Below are 13,166 nucleotides of genomic sequence, written 5' to 3'. Positions count from 1 at the left end.
GTTATTTTAGAGTATAGTATACTTTTCAGTAGCAACACACTCCTCTCGGTAATAGGGAAGAGAGGGGTGATGGTAGATCCAGATACAAGGGACAAGAGTGGTTTATGAGAATGGAAGGTTCTCTATTTTTCCCATAGTTTATAAACCATGGCATGGTACCAGCAGCCAGTGAGGGAAACCAATAGATTCTCTTATATCTTTGGTTCAAGGGTTTCCAGCTTGGCGCTAGTACCGTATATACTCGAGTAATGTGCGATCTTGCATATCATGCGACCCCAAAATTTTCACCAATAAACAGTGGTTTTGTCATGTATCATGAGAGTTCCTTTTCCGAGAGCGTCAGTTCACAAGGTTGGTGGTTTAGCATGCTAATGGCCGAGTTATTCAGATGTGTGCTGCTGCTAGTCAAGTTACAGTAATTTTCTTACTAATCTTGAGAATTGAATAGAAAATCTCAAGATTAAAAAAGAATCCCAAGATAATAAAATAATTGTAAAAATAACACGCCTTGGAATCCTAAATATCTCTCTCTCTCTCTCTCTCTCTCTCTCTCTCTCTCTCTCTCTCTCAGGAATAAATACTGTAATTTGAGTCTTTCACCAACGGGTATCAGTAAATGATTATCTTTAAACGGAAATTGATGCCTAAAGAAAAATTCCCGAACGGTATCATCATCCACGTTCACGAAAAAGGATGGATGAACGATGATGGCTGCAAGACTTGGCTAAAGAGAGTTTGGGCATCAAGGCCTAGTGATTTATGTAAAGAAAAAAGTTTATTAGTTTGGGATATGTTTAGGTCACATCAAGTGGAATGAATGGATGTTGGATGGAGAGAAAGCATTCACGAAAAGAGAGAGGATGAAAGCTCCAGGTTTGCCTCTATTGTGTTTGTGGCATTAAGAATCGTGGGCAGAAATTGATAAAAATGTGATAATTAAAGCATTTAAAAAATGTGGAATATCAAATGCTATGGATGGAAGTGAAGACGATGTCCTATATGAAGATGCAAGAGATGAAGATGAAATTATCAACGATCTGGAAGACAACGAATATGATGACTGCCTTGATGACAAAGAATTCAGAGCCTTATTTGATGATACGGACACGGAGAGCGACTTTGGAGGGTTTTAGTTTATTAATTTTATGCATTTTTTACTTTGATAAATTTTTACTTCCCTGTGTATCCTAAAATAAAGATAATAGTTCAAGTAACAAATGTTTCTTTTACAGAGTAAAACAGAAAGTAAAAAATCCTTCGGTATTATGCCTTAATCAACGGATTTGGAAGTTTTAGATGGTTAGTCTAGAACATTAAAACATGTTGTATAAACCAAAATAATGCAAATGGCGCACGATAGCTCTTTTGTATGTATTTTAAAACACAATAGTAATATGAGAATACATACAATATTATTGGATATAGTGAAGTACAAGTAAAGCATAACTTTTTAAAAGATCTACTGTTTTCCTCCGATAGTAACTATCGCAATCTGCCGATTTTGGAAAGCATATACGGTATGCTAATTTTATACCATGTGTATGATGCGACCCCTTTGAAATTAGCTTCAAAATTAGGTTTCAAAAGTCGCATAATATGCAAGTATATACGGTAAATTCTAATGTTAAGACCTCAGGTTTGTTAGTTATGAAAAATACAAATTAGTTACAAATTTGTCATTTTCTCTGTTTCTAGTATACTTGTTCTCAAGTCAGTGTGTAGTTATGATAACTCACATTATTTTTACATATATTTTACTTACTAAACTTTCAGTTAGGTAACAATAAGAGGTAGGGCTTAGATTATGTTAAGGTAGGGCTTAGATTATCTTAAGGTCTTCACATGGGTAAAGTAACACCTTGGACAGGTTATCAGCGCAGTGCTTTAGGATATGTTACCCCCTTTTAGTTTTCATAATTCATTTTCACAGATATTTAGTGACTAATGCTATATTGAGCACATGTGCTCAAGTTTAACAGCCTCAAATTGTTTGCTTTAATAGATATTTCAATGTAACATTTTAAGTATATTGTGCTTAGATTCCCAGTTTCCAACATGAACCTTCCCAACTTCTGTTACTGTAGAAATGGGATCTGCCTTTTACTCTTCCTTGCAATCCTACCACATTCTGATAAAAAGTCTTTTTGGCTGCTTGAGAAAATAAAAAAAAAATAACTTCCATTTTAAGAGAAGTGAGACTTAATTGGAGGAGCAGTGTTTCAGTTGAAATAGTGTTATTATTTGAATATTATTTAATGATTCCTTAGAATTACTTTGGTAGTAAAATAGATTACTCTATTCTTATGCTGTAAGTTAACATATTAAACCTTTAGCAAGAGAGAAACTCTGTCACTTCTTTATGTGTTTGGAGGGTACTGATAATTTTTAATTTCTAATATTCAGAGAGAAGATTCAGTAACTTTTTTTTTTTTTTTTTACTTTTACATGTTTTTTTCTAATATTTATTTGCACTTTTCTTTGTGAAATTACATTTACAACCGACATACTATTGTAAAAGACAAGAACAAAAAACAACAACAACTGCTTGGTATATTTACTAACAAATTTATAAAAATACGTTATGTGAGACAGAGACGTAATATATTAATATTGTACATGAAAACTTACCCAGCAGATATATACTTAACTATAGACTCGGTCGTCCCGACAGAATTTCAAAACTCGCGGCACGCGACAGGTAGGTCAGGTGATCCACCATTCCCGCCGCTGGGTGGCGGGATCCGGAACCATTCCCGTTTTTTTAAGACGGATTTTCTCTGTCGCTTGAGCGAACAACATCTGTTGTTCGTTCCTCCATTTTGGATTTCTACTCGTTTGCCGAGAATTTGGATTGGTTTTTTGGTGACGTATTCTGTTTTTTCTCTGGCTTGGCATACGCTTATTGTGGACTGTTTTTCGACTTTGAATTTGACTGCTCTTTCACGATGTCTGACGCTAAGGCTTCACCTATGTTTAGGGTTTGTAATAGGGAAGATTGTAAGGTTGGGCTGCCGAAATCGTCGGTAGACCCTCATAATGTTTGCTCTAAATGTAGAGATAATGAATGTTCTATTAATAACACCTGTATTGAGTGCGAGAACTTAACAGAGCTTGAGTGGAAGGAGTTATCTTCTTATGTTAGGAAACTTGAGAGGGATAGAATAAGGAAAGCTTCAGTTAAATCATCAAGTAGATCTTGTTCTCTAGAACAAGACTTTCATAACAGCTCTAGAACAAGACTTTCATAACTCTCCTGTTACTAACGATTTTCCCTTAGCCACAGCTGCTTCTCCCGGTACTGAATCCAAGGATTCTTCCTCTGAAAGGGAAAATGTGCAAGCTTCTATCAAGAAACTTCAAGCTCAGTTACGAGCGTTAAACGAAGGTAAGAGTGGTGATAGTGATTTGTGCAGTGTCCCCAGTGCAGTGGAGGGGGCGTCTGACCGGTTCCTCATTGCACCTAGGTCTAGACCGCTTCCAAACTCCCAGGACCAGGGGAGGAGGAATGTCGAAAGCCGCAGGGAGGATGCAGAACATCCCCAACGGTCAGGCGTCCCTTCGGCAGATCCTGATGTAACGTCCCAGGCTGCCTTGGATAGCCGCAGAAAGGGCATCCTAAGGGAGTGTTTTTCGGCCTCGGATTCTTCCTCTCCTAAACGAGGATGGAGTTCTGCCTCTCAATCACGCCCTTTGAAGAGAGCCTGGAAGGCTCCTAAAGGAGACGCGGCTGATTCTAGCCCAGAGCGTTTTCCTGAGAATTGGCCCTCTGATCCTAAGAAGGCGAGACAGGAGGAGTCCTCTCTTCAGGATCCCACGAAGAAGTTCCTGATCAACCTGCAGGAGCAATTATCCTCTCTGGTAGGCTCCTTCACTAAGGATTCAACAAGGAGGAAAGATGTTTCGCTCCCTGTTAAGAGTTCCTCTAAGCGCCCCTCTTCGGCTAGGAGAGAGCCCTCACACTCTCCAAAGCGATTATCTCCTTCGTCTAGAGACTCTTTGGACAGGAGTTTTTCTCCTGACAGGCGATTCCTTTCGCCGTGTAGGCGCTCTTCCCCAAGAAATAAGCGCCCTCCTTTAGATAAGGTTTTGAAGCCGAACAGAAGCGCCTCAATTCATCGTCAGGAAGTGCGTAGCCTCTCCCCTTCTAGACGCCTAGAATCGAGCAGGAGTCTCGATCAGTTCAGGTTCAAGGAGCCGGAAGAGAACCTAGACCAGTACAAGTATCAGGATCCTTTGGGACTGCAGGACCAGGAGTGAAACCAGGGGTCAGTCAGGCGCAAGGAGGCAGTCAGACGCAAGGAAGGGCGCCAAGAGCCTTTCAAGTGCCAGGAGTCAGTTAGACGTCAGGAGTCAGGGCGCCAGGAGTCTGTTAGGCATCAGGAGTCAGGGCTTTGGGATCCTCTCAAGCGCCTTGAGTCAGGGCGCCAAGAGCCTATCAAGCGCCAGGAGTCTTTTGGACCTCAGGTGAATAGACACCAAGAGCCTAGTAGGCGCAAGAATGTTTTTGACTGCCAGGAGCCTCATTCTTCTTATAGGAATTTTTCTCCTCCTTCGACGGCAAATAGAAATTTGTCGAAGATTCAGCGCACTCCTTCTCGGGAAAGGAGTACTTCTCCCGGGAAGAGCCCTATCACTTCCAAACGGTCCCCTTCAGTTGGGCCTTTGGAAGAAGTGTCGGATGATGAGAAGCTCGTAGATGTAGCAGTCTCAGACTACAAGAGGCTCTCACTTCTGCTTCTCAAGGAGTTCGGAGACTCCCTTCATCCTGCTGATCCTCCATTACCAGGATCACTAATGTCCAGCACCAAAACTCATAAGTCTTCTTCGTTCGTTAAGATGCGCCTGGCATTATGCATGAAGAAGGCTTTAAAGACCTTTACGGAATGGCTAGCCTCAAAAGGGAAGCTGGTAAAACAGTTTTTTCCTGTCCTCCTTCCAAGTTAAGAGGAAAACCTGGAAGGTGGTACGAGACCAAAGAACCCATGGGATTAGGCCTCCCATCATCCGCAGACGCTGATTTTGCCTCTTTGGTAGACGCATCCAGGAGGAAGTCTTTGCTTTCTGCAAAGGCAACATGGGGCATGTGTGAATTAGATCATCTTCTAAAGGGCCTCTTCAAGACTTTAGAAGTTTTCAATTTTATGGACTGGGCATTGGGAGCATTAGCCAAGAGAGCCCAAGACACGGATTTCGTCTCTATGGAAGAACTTTCAAGTGTTCTGGCTTGCTTGGACAGAGCAGTTATGGACGGCTCTGTAGAAGTTGCCTCTCTATTTGGAACAGGAGTGTTAAAGAAGAGATCGGTCTTTAGCTCTTTTCTAGCAAGAGCCGTATCGCCTCTACAAAGATCCTCTCTTCTTTTCGCTCCTCTGTCCTCTCATCTGTTCCCGCAGGAGACGGTTAAGGAGGTAGCAAAATCCTTAACGGAGAAAGCAACCCAGGATCTCCTCACACACTCGGCTAAAAAGTTTAGACCCGCCGTGCCTATTGAAAAAAGAGAGAGACCCTCTTTTGTGCAGCCCTTTCGAGGTGCCTCCTCTTCTAGAACCCCTCTTAGAGGTCGCAGACCAGAACGGAGGAGTAGACCATCTAGAAGGTCCTTCGGGAAATCTAGATGAGCAGAGAGTCCTCCAGACAAAAGTAGGTGCCAGACTACTCCATTTTGCAAAAGTCTGGGCGCAGAAGGGAGCGGATTCTTGGTCCCTCTCGATCCTGAAAAAAGGATACTTGATCCCCTTCAGGGAAAATCCTCCCTTGACGACAACTCCAAGGGAGGTGAGTGCAAGATACTCAGATCCGGTTCGAAGGCTAGCTATTCTTCAGGCAGTGGAACAGATGATTTCGAAAGAAGCGGTAGAACTGGTACAAGATCTCCAGTCTCCAGGATTTTACAATCGGTTCCCTTGCGGTACCAAAAGCATCGGGGGGATGGAGACCGGTGCTAGACGTCAGTGCCCTGAATTTCTTTGTTATGAAAAAGAAATTCTCGATGGAGACGTCTTCCTCTGTTCTGTCTGCTCTTCGTCCAGGGGACTGGATGGTGTCCCTGGACCTTCAGGGTGCGTATTTCCATGTGCCAATTCATCCGGCATCGCGGAAATACCTAAGATTTATGTTCCAAGGGAAAGTATTTCAGTTCCGAGCGATGTGTTTCGGACTTTCGACTGCCCCTCAAGTCTTCACGGATATCATGATGAACGTAGCTTATTGGCTACATCTGGAAGGGATCAGGATCTCATTATATCTAGACGATTGGCTAATAAGAGCCCAATCGGAGAAACAATGTCTGGAGGACCTTTACTTAACTCTGAACTTGACAAAGTCCCTGGGACTTTTAGTCAGTCTCGAGAAATCCATGCTGACTCCCCAGCAAAGCATTGTCTATCTTGGGATTCAGATGGATTCTCGGGATTTTCTAGCATATCCTTGCGCAGGAAGGAACAACGCTGCTTGGAAAAGGTGGCAGTCTTCTTAAGGAAAGAACATTGTTCCGCGAGGGAATGGATGAGTTTACTGGGGACCCTCTCCTCGATGGAACAGTTTGTTTCCTTAGGAAGACTACACCTAAGACCCCTTCAATTTTATCTGAAGGAGAGATGGGATTGGAAGTCTCAAGAACTGGGAGAAACCTTTCCAATCTCAAAGAGAATCAAGGAGAATCTCCTCTGGTGGTTAGATCCACAAAAACTAAGCAAGGGGATCTCCCTTCACTTAAAGAACCCTCGCCTAGCGTTATTTGCAGATGCCTCAGATTCGGGGTGGGGAGCAACCTTAGGTTCGAAAGAAGTGTCAGGCACTTGGGAAGGAGAACAAGTGTCCTGGCACATAAACAAGAAAGAACTAACAGCCATTCATCTGGCTCTAGTTCATTTCGAGGAACAGGTCTCAGGTCTGGTGGTTCAAATTCACTCGGACAATACAACAGCCCTTGCATATATAAAGAAACGGGGGGACGCATTCCTTCTCCCTGTACGAGTCAGCAAAGGATCTGCTGATTTGGGCTCAGGAAAGGAAAATCTCTCTTCTCACAAGGTTTGTGCAGGGAGAGAGAAATGTCCGGGCGGATCTGTTGAGCAGAAAAGACAAAGTCCTACCCACGGAATGGACACTCAATCTTCAGGTGTGCCAACAACTTTGGCATCTGTGGGGAAGACCCAATATAGACCTGTTCGCGACCAACAAGAACTACAGGCTGGAAAATTATTGCTCCCCGATCTCGGATGCGCAAGCGGTAGCCGTAGACAGCTTTCTGCTAGATTGGGCAGGTTTAGATACATACGCCTTCCCTCCTTTCAAGATAGTAGGGGAAGTGTTGAGGAAGTTCGCCTGCTCAGAGGGAACAAAAATGACCCTAATCGCTCCCTTCTGGCCAGCTCTCGACTGGTTCACAGAGGTACTGGAGTGGATAGTAGATTTTCCAAGATCGCTTCCACTAAGGAGCGATCTTCTCAAACAGCCCCACTTCGACAGATTTCACAAGAACCTCCCCGCTCTAAGTCTGACTGCCTTCAGACTATCGAAGGACTCGTCAGAGCAAGGGTTTTTTCGCGCGAAGTTGCGAAGGCTATTGCAAGAGCCAGAAGAGTTTCCACCTCTAAGGTGTATCAGTCGAAGTGGGAGTTGTTTAGAAGATGGTGTAAGAGTAAGAAAATATCCTCTTCCAGTACCTCTGTAACTAAGATCGCTGATTTTCTTCTCTGTTTGAGAAAGAGTTGTAACCTGGCAGTATCAACAGTGAAAGGTTACAGAAGTATGCTGGCCTCAGTCTTTCGACATAGAGGTCTAGATCTTACAAACAATAAAGATCTTCATGACCTAATATGGTCTTTCGAAACCACGAAAGACCAGAAGATTAAGAGACCTAGCTGGAACTTGGATGTGGTCCTTAAGTTCCTAATGTCAGAAAAGTTCGTACCTTCTCACACAGCTTCATTTAGAGACTTAACTAGAAAGTCCTTATTTCTATTCGCATTAGCAACAGCTAAAAGAGTTAGCGAGTTGCAAGCCTTGGAAGGTAAAGTTGGTTTTAGGAAGGATTCAGCGGTTTGCACCTTTAAACCACTTTTTCTAGTGAAGAACGAAAATCCCTCAAAACCATGGCCTAGAAGCTTTGAGGTAAAAGGACTTTCTTCACTAACAGGAAAAGAACTAGAGAGGACTTTGTGTCCAGTCAGGGCACTCAAGTTCTACCTGAAGCAAAAAGCGTTATTAGGAGGTACAGAAGAAAGTCTTTGGTGCTCTGTAAAAGATCCTAAAAGAACTATTTCAAAGAATGCCCTAACGTTCTTCATAAAGGATTTGATAAAGGAAGCTCACCTTACATGCAATGAGGAGCACCTCAAGATCCTCAGAGTAAGAGCACATGAAGTGAGAGCCATAGCTACGTCAATGACCTTTCACAAAACGTGGTCTCTTCAGACTCTGATAGAGTCAACGTTTTGGAGATGTAACTCTGTGTTCGCCTCCAATTATCTAAGAGACGTAAAAATTTCTTACGAAAAGTGCTTTACTCTGGGAGCATATGTTTCTGCAGATTCAGTGCTGGGAGAAGGAGCTGAGGCTAATCCTTCTTAACTTAGTTTAGTGTTAAAATTTTTCTTTCTGTTATTGGTGGTTGTTTTTATTGGTTGATTGTCAGAGGGAATAGGGGACCCTCTTGCAATTCATAGGTTATAACAGTACTAACATGGTCAGGTGATCGGGATTGGCTTCAGTGCTCCTTGTGTTTACTTATAGAAACCTTAACTCTGTTGATATGACAAAGGTAAAGGCTCTACCATGTAAGTGGGTCAGCCTCCATTGGTACGATCCAGAGTAGGCTCTGTCGCGTAAGCGGGCTAGCCCCCATTGACACGATCCAAAGAGTTATTCAGCCATAGGTCCATACCTCGCTGGGACTCTTGAGGCAGGCAGACTCATAGACAGTAGTCATGAAGTCTTCAGCCCAATCAGGTAGGAACCATGGATTATTATATCCAAGAACATATGTTGTTTTTTCCCTGTTTTTAATGTATTTATTATAATTATTATGATTATGTTTAAGCTGTCTCTTACCCTCCACCAAGGGTGCCAATCAGCTAAGTATATACTATCTGCTGGGTAAGTTTTCATGTACAAAAATGATATTGTTAAGATACAATAAAGTTTTGTACATACTTACCTGGCAGATATATACGATTAATGGCCCACCCATCCTCCCCTCAGGAGACAGGTGGAAGAGAAAATCTGTCTTAGAAAACGGGAATGGTTCCGGATCCCGCCACCCAGCGGTGGGAATGGTGGATCACCTGACCTACCTGTCGCGTGTACCGCGAGTTTTGAAATTCTGTCGGGACGACCGAGTCTATAGCTAAGTATATATCTGCCAGGTAAGTATCTTAACAATATCATTTCTTTTTGAAGTTACAAGCAGAACTGAAGTCCTGAGACACCCGATTTGTGGTTTTAGCCAGTGGAAAAGTTGCCATTAGTGAATTTATGGGCTATATAAGTATTGGCACCTCTTTCCCGCCTGATTCTTTCCAAAGTGATGGCACTTAATATTGTTTATCTACAGGATCAATCCACCCACCACCCCAAACCTGTTATTACTATTCCTGATGATCAATCCGCCCATTAAGGGTTAACATTCTTCTCCACATGTGTTCATTATATCTTTTCTGCTTTTTACATAATACAGCACAGAATGTTATTAATTTATCACTTACCTTGAAGAGCAGTCCAATAGTAACTTACCTAGTTTGATAAGTTACTAAAATTAGTAGTATATTTGATTTAAAGATTAACTGTTCTGCTGTCAAATGGGAAAGGTTGTATTTTAATTTTAAATTATTTTCTTTGCAGATGATACATTTACCCATTGTTCGCCATACAAGAAGATTTCTAGCATCCATGGTAATATTTGGGTCTACTGTCCTTCTTATGTTGTGGCTACCCATTAAAATAATCCATGGGCTGTGGCCTTCCTTCTTACCATACCATATAACTCTTTCAAGGTTGGTTTGTTTTTATAATTTTACCATTTTGTTTAATTATTGCTTGATCATTTTCATATGAATGCGTGCATAAAATTTTGGCGGTTAATGGCCACATTCTACATATGAAAACAGTAAGGTTTGAATAATAGTATTTAATGGAGGCAAATGTCAATGTAATTATCTTCTCATTTCAGTGATACTCCAGTGAGTGAGTTGTCATTGGAGCTGTTGCTGTTGCAAGTTATTCTCCCAGCATTATTAGAACAAGGTCATACACGAATTTGGTTGAAGTTGTTAGTAAGGCACTGGTGTGCAGCTGTGTCGCATGTTTTGGGTCTGAGGTCATATTTACTTGGTGATGTTGCTTTGGATACTCAGGTTTGTATCACTCTCTCAAAATGTAGAGGAATCTTCTCTATGTTAAAAAAACTTCCAATATTCTTGAATTTGCTCATGATAACTATATTTTAATAGTTTAAAAATTAAGTTGCAAGAAATTTTTTCACCAGTGCTGGATCAGGATCAGATTACCAATCTTCAAATGTATCCTCCCCACTTTTAGGAACTAATTGAGAACTGATAAACTATAAATGGCAAACAGTCTTCTGTTGATATTCTAATTCCAGGTTGTATCCCAAGCTCCTTTTACCAAATCTACTAATTTTCATAAAAAAAAAAAAAAAAAAAAATAGGTGAATTATTAAAGATTCAGGTAGGCTTTTTGTTGTATGTATTGAAAAAGATTTTCTCTTAACTCTTTAAATTTTATTATTTTAATTTAGTGTTTTTCCAGATGAGCATATTTATTTTCTAGTTCTAAAATATAGTGTAAATGCAGATATCACTAATTGCAAGCTAATATCCACCCTTTTAGTAATTTTGAAGGGCACTGAAAAGGTAATATTACCTTATATACCATTAATCCAGAATTTAATGTGTTGAAAGTAATATACTTATACAAAACAGATAGCTGGGTTGTTCTCTGTTATACTGCAAGTTTTGTCGTAGACAATTCTATATTGGATAAAGTCTGCTCGTTTAAATTGACCTTATTGTTGCTTCTAACTTTATTAGTCTTCTATTTCTGATCTATGCAATCTAGGGACATCCAACAGAGTTGTTTATTTTGGTATTCTGTAAGCCAAGAAAGTAACTTATGTACAGTAGTTAGTGCAATATATAGCTTTGTTTTAGTGATTTAAATTTCATTAATGTAAATATGTTAGAAAATGAATGGTAAACTGTATGTACATATTTTAGGGTGGAGTTGTTATAGGTGGTGACGCAGGTGGTAATGGTGATGCAGCAGCAAATGATGTAGCAGCACCACAGGAAGTGGAGGAACCAGCAGATGGACTTGCTAATCCTGTTGTTGGTGGTGGTGGTGATGCTCTTGGTGGTGGTCTTGGAGCAGCTCACCAAGCATTACTTCAGCGTGATGGCCCAACTGGTAAATGCTGATGCTGTTCAAGTCTTTTTAATCCTCATTGCTTAATATATTGGCGCAGTAAGAGATATTAGAATTGAAGATTTTTATTACAAGATTTGTTTTCTTATAGGTTTTCAGGCTTATGTGCGTCCACGATGGTTTGGTATAAGGATTTTGGGATTGGTGATAATGATGTGTGTCAGTTTAACAGGTGCATCAATAATATGCCTCACCCTTCCAGTCCTTGTAGGGAGACATTGTATGTACCTTGCACTTGGAGATACAAAGGTAAGAAAATTGAGTGCATTTTTTCCCCCCCTTTAGTTAAGATAGGAAGTTAAATGTTGAATCAACAGTAGCCTGAAGGATGAACATGCCCATGTCACTTATTATAGTTATTGGAGATATTTTTTCATTTAGGGAACAAATTTGAATTGATGAACTACTCAGACTCCTGGAGTAGCATGCAACTTGAGCAATAATCCGACATACAATTTTCTGAATAAAAGTTTTGATAAAAATGCATGGCATTTTAACTACATATTGAGATATACAGTATCCAAAAGTTTTTGGAAAAAGTGTTACTGAAAACAGATTATTTTATATAGGTACATGAGCTGTATACCGGTGCTTGTGGGTTGTACTTATGCTTGCTTGGTATACGTGGAATTACCCTTCTAGCTTCATGGATTATGCTAGGTTGGACTCAGGTTATTCTCCGAATTCGTCAGTGGGGTATAATGGTGAGTCATCTTGAGGTTCAGCTCGGTTATAAAAGGTGAAGAGTAATTGGAATAATGTTTCAACTTGAGGTTCAGCTCGATTATAAAAGTTTTAGAGTAATTGGAATAATGTTTCAATATTGTTAAAATAGAAGCGATTAAACTTAATTAATATTTGTTCCCCAATTTTTATAGGGAACAAAAGCATTGGTGGCTCTCTTAGTTGTGGCCGTGTTGATTCCACTAATGGTTGGTGTTTTAATGGAACTGGTGATTGTCATACCACTTCGAGTACCTCTTTACCAAACACCAATTCTATTTTTGTGGCAGGTAGGAGGCAAAAGTCTGTGCTTGACCTTTCATAATGTATTTCTTGATTAATCATGAAACATATCATCCAAGGAGTTGTTAACAATACAAGTAATACTAAGAGTTCCTATTGAAAGGGAATTCTTTAAACATATCCAAGTTGTTAGCAATACAAGTAATACTAGTGCCTATTCAAAGGGACTTGAGTTATGACAGTGAATTTGGGATTTTCTATTCTCTCATTTTCTTAAGGTGTGTATTTCACAAGTACTTGTGTTGATAAAATTTTTTTGAAGAAATTATCAGTACGTATATAGTGTTTATTGTATCTCTTTGTATTTCTTTCAGGACTGGGCATTAGGAGTCTTATATACTAAAATCATGTGTGCTCTGGTAATGATGGGGCCAAATTGGTGGCTGAAAACAAATCTTGAACATATTTATCTAGGAGGTATTCGTGGTTTAGACTTGAATCTCCTGGTGGGGCAAACTGCCCTTCCTGTTATAGCATGTCTTGGTGCCTGCCTTACAGTGCCGTATGTGACAGCCCATAGTATTGCTCCACTCATTGCACCACCTAGTGCATTAGTAAGTTGTGAAAGTATTTGAGTATTGCAATGACATATTTCATTGATGTTCATACAGAGTACACTAAAATTTGCAATAGTTCACATAATTGTAACGCTCAGTGTCGAGTGTAAAGTAAAGCAAGAAATGATTTAGGGTAGT

At 40.5% G+C, this 13,166-nt stretch overlaps 1 protein-coding gene across 1 annotated transcript in view; it reads left to right on the top strand.

Annotated features, from left to right (window-relative positions):
- The window catches only part of LOC135227083 (E3 ubiquitin-protein ligase MARCHF6-like), a 131,848-nt gene that overhangs the window by 117,647 nt on the left and 1,035 nt on the right, over window positions 1-13,166 (top strand). The window contains 7 exon segments of the mRNA XM_064266921.1: window positions 9,844-9,995; window positions 10,172-10,355; window positions 11,238-11,427; window positions 11,537-11,694; window positions 12,015-12,149; window positions 12,324-12,458; window positions 12,786-13,025. Of these exon segments, the coding sequence (XP_064122991.1) occupies window positions 9,844-9,995; window positions 10,172-10,355; window positions 11,238-11,427; window positions 11,537-11,694; window positions 12,015-12,149; window positions 12,324-12,458; window positions 12,786-13,025 (1,194 nt within the window).

This window comes from Macrobrachium nipponense, chromosome 15 (genome assembly GCF_015104395.2).
Source record: "Macrobrachium nipponense isolate FS-2020 chromosome 15, ASM1510439v2, whole genome shotgun sequence".
In the NCBI taxonomy this organism is placed as follows: Eukaryota; Metazoa; Arthropoda; class Malacostraca; order Decapoda; family Palaemonidae; genus Macrobrachium; species Macrobrachium nipponense.
Note: the sequence above shows the minus strand (reverse complement) of the source record. Positions and strands in the feature narration are given on the sequence as shown.